This window comes from Peromyscus maniculatus, chromosome 11, assembly GCF_049852395.1.
Source record: "Peromyscus maniculatus bairdii isolate BWxNUB_F1_BW_parent chromosome 11, HU_Pman_BW_mat_3.1, whole genome shotgun sequence".
Classification (NCBI taxonomy): Eukaryota; Metazoa; Chordata; class Mammalia; order Rodentia; family Cricetidae; genus Peromyscus; species Peromyscus maniculatus.
Window position 1 is genome coordinate 70,017,576 of NC_134862.1, and position 19,265 is coordinate 70,036,840.

Below are 19,265 nucleotides of genomic sequence, written 5' to 3' on the forward strand. Positions count from 1 at the left end.
TTACTTGGTTCTTAATCCTTTTTAAAAGTGTTCATATATTTCTATTTGTGTGGAAGTTTTGCCCATACATGCAGTGCCTACAGAGGAGGGTGTCAGATCCTCTAGGATTGGAATTAGACAGTTGTGAGCCACCGTGTGAGTGCTGGGAATTGAATTCAGGTCCTTTAGAAGAGCAGTCAGTGCTCTTAACTGCTGAGCTATCTTTCTAACCACTGGTTCCTAACCCTTTTTTTTTTTTTTTTAATTTATTTTTTTAAGACAGAGTTTCTCTGTGAAACAGTCTTGGCTGTCCTGGAACTTGCTCTGTAGACCAGGCTGGCCTCAAACTCAGAGAGGTCCACCTGCCTTTGCCTCCCAAATGCTGGGATCAAAGGCATGCGCCACTACCGCCTGGCCCTGCTGGTTCATAATCTTAAAGGGGATTCTTTTTTTTTTTTTTTCTTTTATTTTATTTTACAATACCATTCAGTTCTACATATCAGCCACGGGTTCCCCTGTTCTCCCCCCTCCCACCCCCTCCCCTTACCCCCAGCTCACCCCTTCATCCCCACCTCCTCCAGGGCAAAGCCTCCCCGAAGGACTGCGATCAACCTGGTAGACTCAGTTCAGGCAGGTCCAGTCTCCTCCTCCCAGACTGAGCCAAGCGTCCCTGCATAAGCTCCAGGTTTCAAACAGCCAACTCGTGCAATGAGCAACTGCCTAGTTGCCTCCCAAACAGAGAACAATCAGACCACAACCCATAGAACCATGGAGGCTATATATATAGCATGGAGGTCCCTAGGACGACTGTGGCTTATAATAAATTTCGGTTTTACTCAATTATTGAAAAAAAAAATAGCCAAACGAATGGAAACACATGAACTATGAACCAAAGGCTGAGGGGCCCCCAGCTGTCTCACCTCTGAATAGGTGAGACAGTTTGATTGGCTTGATCTGTTTAAAGGGGATTCTTTAAATCTTTCCCTGTTGAGTATGATGTTGACTGGATTTTTAAAATAAAAATCGAGGGAATTCCCTTCTTTTGACAAGTTCTTTGGCATTTTTTATTATAAAAGTTCATTGAGCCTGGTGCTGGTGGTGCACACCTTTAACCCCAGAGGCAGAGGCAGGTAAATCTCTGAATTCCAGGACAGCCTTAATCCCAGCATTCAGGAGGCAGAGGCAGGTGGATCTCTGTGAGTTTGAGGCCAGTCTGGTCTACAGAGAGAGTTCCAGGACAACCAAGACTGTTACACAGAGAAGCCTTGTCTTAAAAATTAAACAAACAAAAAGCAGGTTTATTGGAGATTAGTGACTGAGGTGGTTTTAGATTTAGGAAGGTTGAGACCCTAGCTGGACCTCATTTGTTTATATATACTATAGTCCTGGCATTCAAAAGAAATATCTGAACTTGAGATACCGTTTTCAAAGTTAGCAGGACCGTTGGTAGTAGAAAGCATAAAAATAGACTAAATCACCATAGGAAACTTAGAAAAGAGAATTGAAGAAATTAGGGGAACCACCAACAATCAATCCGATGTGGGGAAGAGAAGCAGCGTTTAAGAGTCAAGGAGCGGCTTGGCATTTAGTAACTACTTGGGCAGCATTTGTAGGAGTAACTGACATTAAATGCATTCTAGAAACAGTTAAGAATTGAAGGGTAATCATTAAATTTCAGCCAGGTCAAGGTTGAAAGAAAGACCTGTGCCCAAGGACATTTTTGTTTTTTAAAATAAGGTTGGAGATATTCTCCCACCCCCAGTCATTCTGAGCAGTCATTTATATACACTGTTGGGACAAGATCTAGTAATGAGAGACAAACACTACAGAATTAAAAGCTGATGTTTTTCAACCTGAAAAATGAACTGGGCATAAGTAGATTTTTCTTTTTATCGTGAACATTTGTTTCTACATTCAGAGTTATCATTTTCCAATCAGATTTGTTATTGTGACTCAAAATAACTTTTGGGACTGGAGGACTCTTAAAAACAAACAAACAAAAACTTACCATTTTAGAGCCAGACATGATGGCATATGTCTAAATCTTATCTTAAGCAAAGGAAGGAAGAATATGAATTTGAGGCTAGCCTGGGCTACATAATGAGACCTTGCCTAAGAAAAAAACATATTTTGCAGAGAAGGGCTGATTTTAAAAGGTGACTTGAACTACTAAAAATCTGTTGAAATCTCCAAGCTTTCACGAATCTTTTACTTTGGAATATTATGATTTAGAAAAGCTTTGTAATTAAGAAGTAGCAAAGTGCTGGGGAGCTTGGTTATCAAGAGTTAATTAACCGGTTGTGGAGATAGAGGAAGCTAGCCTGGTCTACAAAGTGAGTTCCAGGATAGTCAGGGCTACACAGAGAAACTTGGTCTACAAAAACCAAAATAAATAAGTAAACGAGTTTATGTTGCTCTGCGAGGACCCGAGATCAGTTTCCAGCATCCATGTCAGTTAGCTCCAGTGCCATGGGTTCCAACACCCTCTTCTGGCCTCTGTGGGCACTTGCAACGTACACATACATACATACCCCCACAGACACACACAGAGACATAATTTAAAAATAAATTTTTTAAAAATTGAAAAGATGACAACAGTTTTCACAAAGAAAACCAATTTTGGAAATTCATGTTTTATTTAAAAGCAGTGACAAAGATTTTAAATAAAATTCATAGTGAATGTGTTTTTAAAATATTACTGATTTTAGTAATCAATTCTCACTGGCTTACCATTAAATTTAGAGAACATTGTTTTATGTACTTGTCAGTATAGTATAGGTAATATTTAATAGAATGTTAACATAGAAAGCTTAAAAAATACTGGGGGCAGAGGTGGCGCACACCTTTAATCCCAGCACTTGGGAGGCAGAGCCAGGTGGATCTCTGTGAGTTCAAGGTACAGACCCTGCCTCAAAAGCAAAACCCACTTGAATCAGTCCCATTAGCTTTTTCCCTTAAGGGGGCTGATAAAGCAAGTTCCAGTTGTCAGGCTTTTAACCCTCTGACTCAGTACATTTCACTTCACGTATGTCTTGGGTAGTTGTACATTTATAGAAACGTTAGCATATGAAATTATATCTAGTGTATTGTGTACTATACAGTTAGAACTCAATCCATATATTTTATTAAGGGATATTGTTACAATCATAATTGTGTCTTTCCTCAAAAGGGTATCATTACTAGAAACTTCTAATCTTCAAATCCTAGACTATAATTTCCTCTGTAAGTTACCGATGCTCCACTGGGATTTACAACACTTAAATGTAATAATAAGCCTTTAATTTTCTTTGTGTTATTTCTTACTTAGCTTCAGTTTTCAGGACAGTTACAAATTTTCTCTTCTCTGATGTGGTCCCTTCATGCTGGTTGCTATAGAAATGTTCTTTCCAGAGAAGTGGCCAATTAGGTTAAGGTCAAGAATAGTGATTTTAAAAAAGTTGTTGTCTTAGTTAGAATTTCTATTGCTGTGAAGAGATACTATGACCATGGCAACTCTTTTTTTTTTTTTTAAGTTAGAAGTATTAAAAGCATTTTTATTAGCTCTGGGATTCAGTAATATATATACTTGCATAAGAAATAAGCTCATATTCCATTTTTTATTAACTTTTTTCATTTATTTTGCATATCGACCACTATTTCCCCTCCCTCTTCTCCTCTCGTTCCCTCCCCCTCGACTCCCATATGTCCCTTCCCTCATCATACCTCCCCCGTCAGGAAGGGGCAGGCCTCTCATGGGCTTGAACAAAGCCTGGCACATCAAGTTAAGATTGGTCCAAGCTCTTCCCCCTGCATCAAGGCTGGACGAGGTAACCCAGCATGGGAACTCTTATAAAAGGAAAACATTTAATTGGAGTGGCTTGCTTACAGTTCAGAGTTCACAGTTCATTATCATCATAGTGGGACGTGCTGGTGTGCAGGCAGACATGGTGCTGGAGAAGTAGTTGAGAGTCCTACATATTGCAGGGAACAGGAAGTGGTCTGAGACTCTGGGTGATACCTTGAGCATATGTGAGACCTCAAAGCCTGCCTCTACAGAGTTATACTTCCTCCAGCAAAACCACACCTACTCCAACAAGGCCACACCTCCTAATAGTGTCGCTCTTTGGGGGCCATTTTCTTTCAAACCACCACAGTTGCCATGTGGGGTAGGATGAGAAGTGATCTAAGAATTTTTCTTTGCATAAATAAGGCTTTTTTTTTCTTTAAACAGTTTTCTAAGGCAGCCTAAACCTAAACGAAACTAAAACCTGTGTTTTAGTCCTAACTCGAGTTAATTAGCCCTGGGCTGAAAATGCTGCCCACTATCAAGTGTTTATCATCCATAAACAGATATACTTATGTCTGGAGAAGAACTCACTTACAACAGATAATTATGAATTTTAGTTTCTGTTTTTCTCTAAATCAGGGACATATAAAATTAACCTGTATTTTTATGGTAAGAGATGGTAATATGGTTGTAATATTTAACATTTTACAGCAGTATAATTTAGCTGTCCATTAGGGCTGTTGCTGTGGTCATAGAATCTGACCAGTGGACAATTTAAAATTATAAACTTTGGAGAAACAAAGCTATAAAAAGATTTTTAGTGATTTTAGCAGGTTTATTGATGTATAATTTACAGAAAATAAAGTTCACTTAAGTGTAGAATTCATTGACTTTAATTTATAGAGCTGTGCAGCTGTCACAGTTAATCTGCTTTTAGATTTCCTATGACTCACAAAAGTTTCCTAATGTTAACCACTATTAACTTCCATCTGTAAGATAACACAAATTATAGGTTTAAATGTAGCGACTTAGGAGTTTGACTTCCTTGAATCATAGTTCTGCCATTTACTTTGAGTACCTCTCTGTATGTAGCCTTTTAAAATTTTAAATTGGCTAATAACTATCTTACAGCACTGATAGCATTTCATTACAGTCCCCTTATTCTCGGGGGATACTTTTCAAGACCCTCAGCAGATGCTTTGAATCATAGGTAATGCTACTCTATGGATAGAGCATAGTACATAGTCTGTCTTAATGTGGTTCATACCCTGATACCTCCTTTGCATCATTGATTTTGTACTTCAGGGCCATTTATTGAGAGGTTATTCAACACAAATGGGTACATAATGAGTTCCAGGCTAGCAAAGGCTACATAGTCAGACCCTTGCCCAACACCAAGAGTTTATTTATAAATAGCTATCATGGTGCCTCAGGAGAACAACTAATTTAAATCAGATATTTGATAAATTTTAAATTTGATCTTTCTCTGAATCTGAATCAGGGATCTGACAACCAAGATGGCTATTAAGTAATGAGCAGGTAGCATATACAATATAAATCAGCAGCAGTTCAAAATATATTAAACGAGAATTCCAGAAATAAGTTATAAATTTTAAATTATACTCTATTCTGAGTAACATGATGGAATTTTGTGCCATCTGGGAGATGAGTCATCACTTTGTCCAAGAATCAGGATGTTGGTATTTTAATAATTTTATTTTTTATTTTTTTTTTTTCATTTTTAAAAAATAAAGTTTATTAGATCATAATGTTGTCTGAATCTACCACCTTTGTCAAAGTCCAATGTAGTCTACAATTCCTCAATCAAAGCCAGCAGCCTATGGATGGCTTCAGCATCTACAGTCGGCCTTTCACTAGCCATACAAACTTCCCGAAATAGTCTTAATGACTGATTCATCTTCTCAAATTCTCTTGCTTTTCTGTGTCCCTTTTGAATAACTTCCTCCGGAAGATTTGCAAGCCTTGCTGCGTTAAAGCCGTAACTCTTGGGACAAGCTCCCTCAATGAACTTATAGAGGAAGGTAATAGTCTCCTGGCTGGGATCCTCACATTCATTTTCTACCATGCAAGCCATGTGTCCTAGGCGCACAGAAACATTTTTAGAATAGTCTTCTACTAATGAATGATAGTGTGTGGAGAACAATGTTCGACACTTGATTGTTTCAGCCAGTTCTTTAACAACTGCATTGGCTATCGCTGTCCCATCAAAAGTTGCAGTACCTCTTCCTAATTCATCCACAAGCACCAAAGAATGTGCTGTTGCGTGCCTAAGTATGCTAGCGGTTTCGCTCAACTCAACAAAAAACGTACTTTCACCTGACATTATCCGATCTGAGGCCCCAAGTCTAGTAAACACTCTGTCTACTGGTGTGAGCCGACACACTTCAGCAGGTACATAACAACCCATCTGGGCCATCACAGCCAACAGACCAGCCTGTCTTATGAGTGTAGATTTGCCCCCCATATTTGGTCCGGTAACAAGCACACAATAGGCTTTGCCATTTTCTTCCACTTCTTCCTCACAGCCTATTAGAATGTCATTAGGAATAAAATCATCTCCAAAAAAGGTCTTTGTAATGCAGGGATGCCTTGACCCTTTAAGCTCTAGGAAAGGGTGTGTGTCTTCTCTTGGTAACACAATTACTGGTCGACACATAGGACCATCACCTCCTTGACTATAGTTAGCCAGGCACAGTAAGACATCCAACACTGCAATGCACTCTACAGCAGACTGCCAGTCCTTGTAATTTTTATCAAAGTTATAGAATAGCCGCCTCATGCAGTCCTTCAAAGATGTGTCCCTACGTTCTTCAGCATTTATAAGATTAGCTAATTTCTTCTCAATTGTTTTGGTCCAGTATCGTTTACAGCCCTTTCTAGTAGATTTCAACTCATATTCTTCTGGTAAGTTACGGGTAGTAAAACTGTCTGGAATATTTTATGTGTTTACTCTTAGCCCACATAGAAGAATGTTTATTACATTCATTAAATCATATATCCTGTGTGGTGTGTATGTGTATATATATATATGTGTGTGTGTGTATATGTGTGTGTATTATCGTATATATGTTAAAGATGATATGAACAACTATATTTGATAAGCTTTGAATATTTGAAAAGATTAAGTTGGAGAAAGAAACTTAAAAAATGAGAATGTAGTAATTCTTGGGTCATTCTCTACAATTAATTCAAACTGAGTCCCTAAAAAATTTTTGTTTTGTAGTTTATCATTCTTGCAATAGAATATCTAAGAGTGACTTACAGGTTTTTTTTTAATTAATTTTTAATTTAATTAGGGAGAGAGAAAAATATGAGTGACTATGGTTTATGAGCGCAAGTGCCTGTGCATTTGAGCTTTGAGGCCACAGGAGGACTTAGGGTCGCCTGCTCTATCACTCGCTGTCTGATTCCTTTGAGATAGGGTTTCTTGTTGAACCTGGAGCTAGGCTGGTGACCAGCAAGCACCATCTAACCTCTGTCTCCACTTTTTGTGTGTGTGTGTTTATGAGCATGTCTATGGAGCTGTCCACAGAGGACAGAAGAGGGAGTCAGGTCTCTGAAATCTAACCTCAAGAGTTAGAGGTTGTTGTGAGCTGGCCTGCTTGGGCACTGAGAATCAAACTCAGGTCCTCTGGAAGAGCAAGTTCTCTTAACTCCTGAGCCATCTCTCCAGGCACATCCTCAAAGCTTTTTAATTGATGTAATCCAAGTTTCATTTTTTGTTTTTGTTTATTTACTGAGCTTTTTAGGCTATCCTTAAACAACAACAAAGACCCAACCCATTCTAACATCTTGACATTTCCTCCGAGCCTGGAGGAGTTGATAAAAATAAATGTCTTAGTTAGGATTTCACTCGATAGTCATTTATTCTCTCTAGTTATACTTTTTAAGAAAAAAAAAAAAAAACTGACTTAAGAGCCAGAAGAGAGATGACTCAGTGCTCTTCCAGAAGACCCGGGTTCAATTTCCCAGCACCCACATGGCAGCTCACAACTGTCTGTAACTCCAGTTCCAGGGGACCTGATACCCTCACACAGACATACACACAGGCAAAACATCAATGCACATAAAATAAAAATAAATTATAAAAAAAGAGAAGAGTTGTAAATAACATGTAAGATAATTTCTTTCCAATTAATATATTGTATATTTACATGCATAAAGAAACAGAAGTCATGAGGTGTTTTATTTATGGATTTAGAGCAAAAATAGAATTGAAGAGATGAGTGATAGGGTAAGAGGGAGATCATTTTACTGTAAACATTTTTAAAACATTTTGACTCGAATGTTACTTGGAAATTTTTTATAAGAGAGTTGAGGGATGACAGTATAGCACATTGGTGGCACACTTGCCTAGCATGCACAAGCCCTAGATTCTACTATCCCCAGTATATACACAAAGATTGGTTGAGATGATGTCAGAATTGTTACTTCAAGATAAGCCTGAATGACATCGTGGGGAGGGAGGGAAGAGTAGAGTTGTTTGCTTCCTCTCTGTAGGTTGGAGCATGGGCCTGATAGATTTGTTATACACAATGGCAGTGAGGTTTACTGTCAGAATGCAGCTTTATCTGTTATGCCGCTTTTGAATGAGATTGCAAGTAGAGCTCCCTTCTCCTTTAGTCCTCCTTGTGTCTGTGATGATAGGAATAAGAGGAAAAGAATTTGGGGTTTGAGCTAGATGGTTTTGTTTAATCTCGATCTCTTAATCTTTTTTTTTTTTTTTTTTTTTTTGTGATATATATTTTTTATTTTACAATACCATTCAGTTCTACATATCAGCCACGGGTTCCCCTGTTCTCCCCCCTCCCACCCCCTTCCCTTACCCCCAGCCCACCCTCCATTCCCATCTCCTCCAGGACAAGTCCTCCCCCGAGGACTGTGATCGACTTGGTAGACTCAGTCCAGGGAGGTCCAGTCCCTTCCTCCCAGACTGAGCCAGGTGTCCCTGCATAAGTTCCTGGTTTCAAACAGCCAACTCATGGAATGAGCACAGGACTTGGTCCCACTGCCTAAATGCCTCCCAAACTGATCAAGCCAATCAACTGTCTCACCTATTCAGAGGGCCTGATCCAGCTGGGAGGCCCTCAGTCTTTGGTTCATAGTTCATGTGTTTCCATTCATTTGGCTATTTTTTTTTCAATAATTGAGTAAAACTGAAATTTATTATATGCCACAGTCGTCCTACGTACCATAAAGATACATGCTCAGCTATGTTCATAGCAGCACTATTTGTAATAGCCAGAACCTGGAAACAACCTAGATGCCCATCAACGGAAGAATGGATGAAAAAAATGTGGTACATATACACAATGGAGTACTACTCAGCAGAGAAAAACAATGAAAGCATGAAATTTGCAGGCAAATGGATGGAACTAGAAAATATCATCCTGAGTGAGGTAACCCAAACCCAGAAAGACAGTTATGGTATGTACTCACTCATTGGTGGATTCTAGATATAAAATGAACAATCAGACCACAACCCATAGAACCATAGAGGCTATATATATATAGCATGGAGGTCCGTAGGACGACTGTGGCATATAATAAATTTCAGTTTTACTCAATCTTTTTTTTTTTTTAAAGCTTCAGCAGCCTCCCTAAATTTCCATTTCTTTTATCAAGTGGGATATACTTGATAATATGTACTTTCATACATTTGCTCAGTGTGAAGCATTTAGTACAATTTAGCACATGGCTGAATAAATAATAATTAAGTGATGTGTCATGAGGTATGTTGTATTTGGATATGGAGGGTGTTTAAGGGAGTAAAGTACTGTTAGCTACAAAATCCATACCAGCAAAAAGGCACGAACTAACTTTGTGTGGAATATCTGCATGGGATTAAATTCTTAGAAAAGGTAATATAGAAGATACTTTATTAATTTAATGAACTTTAGCAATCATTTTATTTAAAAACATTGTAACATTTGTTTGTGTGTGAATATATGAGTGTGCAAGTACCATGGTTTATGTGTGGAAGTCAAGACAACTCTAAGGAGTTGATTAACTCCTTCCACTCTGTATGTTCTGCTGATTAAAGTCAGGCTGTCAGACCTGGTGGGAAGCACCTTTACTTGCTGAGCCACCTCTGGCCCACCATTTTTTAATGCCCAGCACTTACCTTGAATAGCTCGTCTTCTAAACACTCACCTTCTTGTTCTTATCTTGGAACGTGCTATAAACATGTTTCATTGTGGCATTTGGCTCTTTTTTGGTTTTTAGAGACAGGCTTTCTCAGTGTACTTTTGGTGCCTGTCCTGGATCTCACTCTGTAGACCGGGCTGGCCTCGAACTCACAGAGATTCACCTGGTTCTGCCTCCCAGTGCTGGGATTAAAGGCGTGTGCCACCGCCACCCAGCGGCGGCATTTGACTCTTAATAGTTCTGTCTATTTTAACATCCAGATGACGTCTCAAATAGTAAGTGGTAATAATTTAACACAAACCTGTTAGGTACTCATTATTTATAGTTGAGTTTTATTTAAAGTAATTATGTTACAAAGATTAAAATGTAGGCAATTTCACGATTTACCATTTTGTGTTTATGAAAGCCATCTGAACACATGCAAATAACTGATTTCAGTGTGTGATGTTTTGTTTGCAAGTTTTTTTTAAAATAGTGTTTATAAAATTTTTTAAAAATGTGAGTCCAGTGTGGAAGTAAACACCTGCAGAGGTATAAACGAATCACTGCTAGCTAGAGGCCCATCACACAGTGAGTTGTTCAGGCTACATACCTTGTATTAAAAAAAAGTTAATTTGTTAATGGCCTAGTAAGCTATTAATAATTTTTCATTTTTCATTTGAATTATCTAGCAGCATATTTTTTAAAACCAGATTTTCATTTTGATAGGCTGATGACTACATGAAGCACATGCTGTGATTGTGATGTTTTGTTATGTTCTCTACAGTTAATTAAGAATCTGGTACACAATATGATTTGTAAATATTTGTTGAGTGAGTGGATAAGGTTTTTAGCATACCGAGTAATAGAAACTTCTCTCTCATCAACAGTGGGCTTGTGTTTGCGGTTGAGTAATTTCTTTTTTCTTTCTTTTTGTTTTTGTTTTATTGAGACAGGTCTCACACTATAGCCCCGTCTGGCCTAGAACTCACCATGTACTTTGCAGTGGCCTCATAGTTGCAACAGTCCTCCTGCCTCAGTCTCGCAAGTGCTGGGCTTACAATTCTGAGCCACCATACTTAGCAGTATTGAGAACGTTCAGTAAAATGTGAATTACTTGTAATTACTTTAAAAATAAGATGTAGTGGATAATTTTCTGTTTAATTACAAGTTGAAATAATATTTGTTTTCATATTTGTAAGCATACTACTGAGCATAATCAAATCATTAATAATGTGTAATATTATATTATTAGTCACTTTTCTCATTCATAAAAACACCTGGCATACCAGATGTGGTGACACAGGTTTAACCCCAGCACTGAGGAGATAGAGGCAAGGGTTGTCCTGCAAGTCTGAGGCCAGTGTGGACTATGGTGAATTCCAGGCCAATCTGGGCACATAGCAAGACCTTGATCACCAACATTGCTTTACCCTCCCCCAAAATAAAAACCTAAAATTATTGGTAAAAAAAATAAGTAACATTTAAGGTGTTTGGAAGACTGGAGGTATAGCCGGTTGGTTGGGGCACTTGCCTAGCATGTGTAAGATCCTGACTTAACCTCTTTAAAATAAAAGAAAAGACATGTATTAAAGGTTTTAGGTTGGGTTTTATTTTAAATTTTCTAATAGGGTGGGTAAGGTAGCTCAGAGGGCAGAGGCTTACTGCCAAGACTGACAACCATAGTTTAATCCTTGGGACCCATGCATTAGAAAAGAACTGATTCCTACAAGTTGTGTTCTGACTTCCACACCTTTTCCATAGTGTGTGTGCCCTTCTCCCATGGATAAATGAGATGTAATTTTAAAAATGTAAATATTTCTGATATTTAGCTTTTATCTTCAACCAAAAAACAAAGAATACGTGAGGAAATTTAGCTATGTGTGCGGTCTAGCTAATTGTAATTTTCTGGTTTGTAAATTTGAGGATTTAAAAAAATCTTTTGAAGTAGACGTTTTAACCATCCTGTTCTAACAATACACTATGTAGCAAAGAAGTGTAGGTCATACAATGAAAATTTTTTTCTATCAGGATATAAAACTTTTAGCAATGTCTAAAACTTAAAAAAAAAAATTAAAAACTGCATACAGTCTCCTTTATCTTATTACTCCCACCAGCTTTGATAAAGTATTTAAAAGTAGTGGAGGTTTTTGGTTAAAGTTTGTTTGTTTGAGGTAAGTGTGAGACTTACCTCAAATTTGTTAGGAGCTAAGGATGCTCTTTAACTTGTCCAGTGCTAGGGATTGAAGAGCTTTGTGCATCCTGGGTAAATTAGAAAAAAAAAAAACAAACCTTCTTTGTTGATGCATAACTTACATAAAAGCATGCACCTGAAAGTTCAATAAATTCTCACAACAGACCCTTGTAGATCAAGAAATGCATAATTATTAGTTTCCTTAAAAAGGAATGAGGTCCAGGTGTTGTGACAGTCTTTAATCTTGGCACTCGGGAGACAGAGGCAAGTCATTCTCTTCTTCGCAGCAAGTTAAAGGCCAACCAAGACTATAGAGAGATTTGTTTTGTGCTCCGACTGTTTTTGTCATTTGTGTCTCTAAGAGAATGAGTTCTTAATTCCAACCTCCTATAGACTTCAAAGGTCATGCCTTTGGGCAAGCTAATTCATCCTTCTTGGAAATATGTTCCCCTCTAAAATGGAACATAGAACTGATTATCATAGTTTTTATTTTGTAAAAATGTAAAAAGGTTATTGTGATATTAAAGTGATATGGAAAGCTGTAGAGTCAAAATTGGACTTACAATTTCATTTCAACAGGTTAATTGAAATAAAAAAATAGATCATTCTAATTTTTTCCTTTCTCTGTTTTCCAGGTTATATTTCACACTATGTGCTGACTGTATCTACAGAAGATATTTAAAAAAAAGATAAACTTTTTTCCAAGATTTTGATTCCAGTGGAATCTTTGCTTTAGATTTTGTGTGTGTGTGTGTGTGTGTGTGTGTGTGTGTGTGTGTATGTTAGTGAATTGTAACTCCAGAAGCAATGCCTGTACAAGCTCCACAATGGACGGATTTCCTTTCCTGCCCAATTTGCACTCAGACTTTCGACGAAACAATTCGAAAGCCCATCAGTTTGGGCTGTGGCCATACTGTCTGCAAAATGTGCCTGAATAAACTCCACCGTAAGGCTTGCCCATTTGACCAGACCACTATCAACACAGACATTGAGCTCCTTCCTGTGAACTCAGCATTACTGCAGCTAGTGGGTGCTCAGGTAAGATAGTAACTTAATACTGGTTATGGTCTGCTTTCTTTCTTTCTTTCTTTCTTTCTTTCTTTCTTTCTTTCTTTCTTTCTTTCTTTCTTTCTTTCTTTCTTTCTTTCTTTCTTTCTTTCTTTCTTTCTTTCTTTCTTTCTTCCTTCCTTCCTTCCTTCCTTCCTTCCTTCCTTCCTTCCTTCCTTCCTTCCTTCCTTCCTTCCTTCCTTCTTTCTTTCTTTTCTCCCTCCCTCCCTCCCTCCCTCCCTCCCTCCCTCCCTCCCTCCCTCCCTCCTTTCCTGGAACTCACTTGGTAGCCCAGGCTGGCCTCGAACTCACAGAGATCCGCCTGGCTCTGCCTCCCGAGTGCTGGGATTAAAGGCGTGTGCCACCACCGCCCAGCTGGTTATTGTCTTTAATTGACTTAGTGTGTGTCTATGTTTGGGTGTGTTTATTTTAATGTAGATACAGATGGTTGCATACAGAAATATTTGTAGACATGTATATACCTTGATTATTTGCATATTTCCTTACCCCATTAGACAAGATAATCTTTTTTGTTTGTCTTGTTTGGTTTGGTTTCTCTGTGTAACAGCCCTAGCTGTCCTGGAACTCTGTAGACCAGGTTGGCCTCAAATTCATAGAGATCCACTTGCCTCTGCCTCCTTGAGTGCTGGGATTAAAAGCATGTACTACCACTGCCCGGCAGCCAAGGTAATCTTAAGGGCACCACAGTTCCAATAGCAATGTACATACCTCATGTTTAGATGTTGGTTTCTAAACAGTTCTCTAATAAAAGGAACCAGAACTCTTGGGAGAAATGGTCAGTTCTAGGGCTAGGACAAGTACTCAAACAAGTCTAGAGTACCTTGTGCAAGTATTCAAAATGATGGGACCATGTCAAAGGCATACTAGATCTGGTTGAAAGAGCTCCCAGTGGCCAAAGCTGGAAGGGTTTGAGTAAAATAAATAGTCATGCGTTGAATTGTAACAGAGTTTAAAAAAGAATCAAAGGCTCTATGCAGATAAAATTATAGATGTTCATTATTCTCTTTCCTTCCTTCCTCCCTCCCTCCCTCCCTCCCTCCTTCTGTCCTTCCCTTTCTCTTCCTCCCTCCCTCCCTCCCTCCCTCCCTCCCTCCCTCCCTCCCTCCCTCCCTCCCTCCCTTCCTCCCTCCCTCCCTTCCTTCCTTTATGCCTATCATTTAATTTTATTTAGGAAATTTAAGGTCATTGTCCCAGAGCCCTGATTTTTTTTGTTTTCTTTTCTTGGCTTTTTTTTTTTAAGCCTCATTTTGAAAGGATTATTTTTTAAAAAGCTTATTTTCACTGGGCGTTGTGCTGCATGCCTTTATTCATAACACTGGGGAGACAGGCAGGTGAATCTCTTGATTAGTTCCAGGGCAGCAGGGTTACAATAGTGAGACCTTGTCTAAAAACCAAAACAAACAAAAATATTTTATTGTAATTTATGTAACTGTGTGTGTGCACTGTGTGTCCAGGTACCCTTGGAAGCCAGAAGAGGTTATTGGATCCCTTGATGTTGGAGTTACAGGTGATTGTGAGCCACCTATTGTGGGTGCTAGTAATTGAATTTGTGTCCTGGAAGAGCAACAAGTGCTCTTGGCTGCTGAGCCATCTCTCCAACCCTTTAAAAAGTTACTAAATATACCCTATTGTGAAGTGGATTGTCTGCGTAGCTACCATTTTGCTATAACCTCAGTAACTTTTACCTAAGGATAAGCAATAAGGATTGCATAGACCTTCCTTAGCTATTTCTACTTCTTTGTTGTGTAAGCTCCCTCTAGTGGCACAAAAACGTCTCCACTCCTTAAATGATTCAATTCACACAACACACATGAGCTTCATGAGAAACAAAGGCTTGCGGGCAATCCATCACATTTTACAGATTAGGGACTGGAGAGAGAGTTCATAGTTAAGAGTGCTTGCTGCCGAACTGAGTGCCTAGCTTCCACAACAGGCAGCTCATCTGGCCTGCATACTCACATGTAGACACAACACATAAGGAAAAACAAAGTTTAAATCTTTAAAAAATTAACTTGTTCGGCTAGGCAGTGGTAGCACACATCTTTAATCCCAGCACTCGGGAGGCAGAAACAAGCGGTCTCTGTGAGTTCTAGGTCAGCCTGGTCTACAGAGCAAGTTTCAGGATAGGCTTCAAAAGCTACATAGAGAAACCCTGTCTCGAAAAACAAACAAACAAAAAATTAGCTTGTTCATTTTTATGTGTGATGCTTATTTGGAAGTTCTTTATAATAAAGCTCTAATGAAGGTTAAAATATATACAGTTTAATCCAAGATATTCGCTTTGGTATTGTCTACAATATCAAGTGTTTTCAGCTTTGGTTTTGCCACCTGCATGTTTTAGTTTAAGTATTTTGTGTTCTATTTCATCGCTGATTCTAACCTCTTCATCCTGTATACCATCTGTAAAATCATGTCAGGTTGTCAGAGGATTAAGTACAAGTACATTTAGCAAGTCTCAAAACATTTCTTACATATATATATACATACTTTATTATCATTATTATTATTATTATTATTATTATTATTATTATTATTAAAGCAAGGCTGGAGAGATGGCTTGGTGGTTAAGAGAACTTGCTGCTCTGGCAGAGGACCCAGGTTCAGTTCTGAGTACCTACATAAGTCACTCACAACGATCTGCAGTTCCTTGTGATCCAACACCTGCATCTGGCCTCTTTGGACACCAGGCATGCTCATGGTGCACTTACATGCATACAAGCAAAACACTCATACAGATAAAATAAATAAATCTCTGTGCTGGAGAAATGGCTTATCATTTAAGAGCTCTTATTCTTTTTGTCTTTTTCAAGATAGGGTGTCTCTGTGTAATAGCCTTGGCTGTCCTGGAACTTGCTTTGTAGACCTGGCTGGCCTCAAACTCACAGAGATCCACCTTCCTCTGCCTCCTATGTGCTGGGATTAAAGGTGTGTGCCACCACCTAGCTAGGAGCCCTTATTCTTACAGATGACCCAGGTTTGGTTTCTATCACCCACATGGTGGGTCACAGCCATCTAGGTGGGTTGAAGCCATCTTTTAACTCCAGTTCCAGGGGATCCAATACCCTCTTCTGACCTCCATGGGCACCAGGCATGCACGTGATATACAAACATATCTGCAAATAAAACACTCATACACAGAAATCTTAAAAAAAAAAATTAAGTGTGTTTGCAAGTGCCTGCAGATTCTAGAAGAGGGTGTACAAACCCCCCCCCCCCCCAACATTTCACATGCTCAGTATTAGCTGTTACTTTTTTTTTTGGTTTTTTTTTTTGGTTTTTCGAGACAAGGTTTCTCTGTGTAGCTTTGTGCCTTTCCTGGAACTCACTTGGTAGCCCAGGCTGGCCTCGAACTCACAGAGATCCGCCTGGCTCTGCCTCCCGAGTGCTGGGATTAAAGGCGTGTGCCACCACCGCCCGGCAGCTGTTACATTTTTATTCTTCAGTAGTCACATAGTCTCTCACAAGATGGGCTCAGAGGGCTGTATACTGAGTGGGTGGTTTGACTCAGAACCATATGGGAAATAGCAAATTAAATAATGGCAAATGCACAAGATACTGAAAAATTAGTATTCACAGATAAAATGTAAAAGTTCTGGACTAGATGATTGTAAGTCTAATGGGAGACTGTTTAAGCACTAGAAGATATTAACTCCAATTGTTAATGTGACATGAAGTTGAAAATGCTGAGTCTTTGATTCTCTAGAATCATAGTTTAGTAAGAGTTGGGTGTGACGAATGCAAGCACCTAGTGGCACTAATGCTAGTGGCATCTAGCCTCAACTGGACTTGTCCTCCAGTCAAATACAGAGTACAAGAAGTTCCAAAGGTGGATCAGAGAAAAGCCTTTCCACGAAGCATGGCCATCTTCTCTAATTCCAGTCATGACTAGCCTAAAATTTGATTTCTTCCCCATACACCTCTGGCTGTTGCCTCAAGTCCATAACAACTAAAAAATTTTTTTTCTTCAATATTGTTTGAGCCTATATGGTAGCTTGTTTTGTAGGGAAGAGAACACTGGAATAGGTTAGACATTTTTGCTAGAACAAGCTCAAGTTGTGTCAGATGGTTTTTTTTATATGCCACAGAGTGGTGCTTATACTTTAGGGGTTGTTTTGTTTTGTTTTTGGACATTTGTTTATTTATGTGTGGGCATGAGCCTGCCATAGCAGACACTGTGAATTATATAGTATTTGAATTCTCTTTTAATAAGGCTGCTATGGAAAAATAATGGATGTGTATGTACAAGAAAAAATTTTTGAAGCATTTAGCAAATTTAGAAGTTTTAATGTTGGGAGCACCAGGACTATCGGCAGATAAATTGTATTCAATAAAGCATTTAATAAATTAATGAAATACTCAAAACTTTTCTTTTGGCCTCCAGATCCCTGAGCAGCAGCCCATTACTTTGTGTAGTGGGGTTGAAGATACAAAGCATTATGAGGAAGCCAAGAAATGCGTAGAAGAATTAGCACTGTACCTGAAACCACTCAGCAGCGCTAGAGGTAAATGTCATTATAAACCAATGCTAAACAAACAATGGTTTGTTTTTTGAAACAGGGTTTTACTATGTAGTCCTGGTTGGCCTGGAACACTTTATATAGACCAGGCTGGCCTCATTCACAGAGATCCACCTGCCTCTGCTTCTCAAATGCTGGGATTAAAGTTGACCCCACCACACCTGGCCAAGTATCTGTTAAGGATATTTCTATTGCTGTAAATGAATACTAAGGTATGAAAGCCTGTTCTCTCTCTCCCTTCCTCACTCCCTCTCCTCCTCTTGCACTCTTTGCCCTACTTAGTGTTCAGCACTAGGCATGAATTCTACCACTGAGTTGTCTATATTGTCCGCCCTACTGAATGCTAATGGAATTAATTTATTCATTGTAAACCAAGCCTTCCTCATGCTAAATAGTATTATAAAAAACATCAAATAAAATAGTACTAAATCTAGGGGTTTATGTGATGTTAGAAATAGTAATGACTGGAAATGACTGTATATAATAGTGATTTGGAAGGGTTTTGCATCAGTTGACAGTTTTGTTTTTCCTTTGGAGACAGGATCTCATTTAGCCCAGATTGGTTTTAAAGTTGCTTTGTAGCCAAGGATGACTTTGAACTTCTGACCCTCCTGTTTCTACCTCCCAAGTGCTAAAATTACTAGTTTATGGAGGACTGGGAATTAAGCCCAGGTGTAAAGCACACTAGAAGCTACATCTCCAGCTCTTATTGATAACTCTCAATAGTCCATCTTTGTCTAGTTTTAGGTTGTATTTATAGGAAATGTGGTGAGAAAATGGAAGTTGTCATTACCTTCCAGAAAGGGCCTGCTTACTGTTTAACTATTCAGTAAGATTAACCACTATGAAATAATATACTTCACTGTTAGGAATCAGTATTTGGGTCTAATGTTTTCTGTCAGTTTTCTTCTTTGATTAAAATGAATGATAGTATTTTGAATGTCATAATGAATGATACACACACACACTCATTTGTTTTTCTTTTAAATGACAGTCTTGTATGGGTTAATTATTCATTTACTTAGTTGTTGTTGTTTTTTTTTTTTTTTTTTTTTTTTTAAGACAGGGTTTCTCTATGTAGCCCTGGCTACTCTAGAACTCTCCCTATAGTCCAGGCTGGCCTCTAATGCATAAAGATCCGCCTGCCTCTGCCTCCCAAGTGCTGGGATTAAAGGTGTGGGACACCAAACTGTTGGCTTATTGTTTACTTTAAATACTCTTAATAGGCCCAGGAACTAGTCACATGTCAGCAAATCAGTCATTCTAGAGGAAATGGTCCTGGATCATAAAATTGCCTGGTAAACCTAGAAATAGCTTGCTTCTTTGTTTTCCTTTGCAGGAGTGGGTCTGAATAGCACTACTCAGAGTGTTCTGAGTCGCCCAATGCAGAGGAAGCTTGTGACTTTAGTCCACTGCCAGCTAGTGGAAGAAGAAGGCAGGATCCGTGCTATGAGGGCTGCTCGATCTTTAGGGGAACGCACAGTTACAGAGCTCATTCTCCAGCACCAAAATCCTCAGCAGCTTTCCTCTAATCTCTGGGCAGCAGTCAGAGCTAGGGGCTGCCAGTTCCTTGGACCAGGTATGTAATTAAAGT

General features: G+C 38.8%; 2 protein-coding genes, 1 non-coding gene and 1 pseudogene across 4 annotated transcripts in view; 2 read left to right on the forward strand and 2 right to left on the reverse strand.

Annotated features, from left to right (window-relative positions):
* The window catches only part of LOC143267744 (uncharacterized), a 30,670-nt gene extending 17,788 nt beyond the window's left edge, over positions 1–12,882 (forward strand). Inside the window, exon 3 of the mRNA XM_076547154.1 lies at positions 12,722–12,882. Within this exon, the coding sequence (XP_076403269.1) occupies positions 12,722–12,745 (24 nt within the window). The 3' untranslated portion in view covers positions 12,746–12,882. The remainder of the gene's footprint in view (positions 1–12,721) is intronic.
* LOC143267816 (DNA mismatch repair protein Msh6 pseudogene) lies at positions 2,946–7,826 on the reverse strand (annotated as a pseudogene). Its single transcript, XR_013043357.1, has one exon. The product of XR_013043357.1 is annotated as a DNA mismatch repair protein Msh6 pseudogene (transcript).
* Positions 12,722–19,265, forward strand: part of Rc3h1 (ring finger and CCCH-type domains 1) — a 44,991-nt gene continuing 38,447 nt past the window's right edge. The window contains exons 1-3 of the mRNA XM_006979596.4: positions 12,722–13,124; positions 17,536–17,656; positions 19,011–19,250. Coding sequence (XP_006979658.1) covers positions 12,894–13,124; positions 17,536–17,656; positions 19,011–19,250 — 592 coding nt within the window. The 5' untranslated portion in view covers positions 12,722–12,893. The remainder of the gene's footprint in view (positions 13,125–17,535; positions 17,657–19,010; positions 19,251–19,265) is intronic.
* On the reverse strand, positions 17,124–17,249 carry LOC121821440 (small nucleolar RNA SNORA28). Its single transcript, XR_006062272.1, has one exon. It is a non-coding gene; the product is annotated as a small nucleolar RNA SNORA28 (small nucleolar RNA).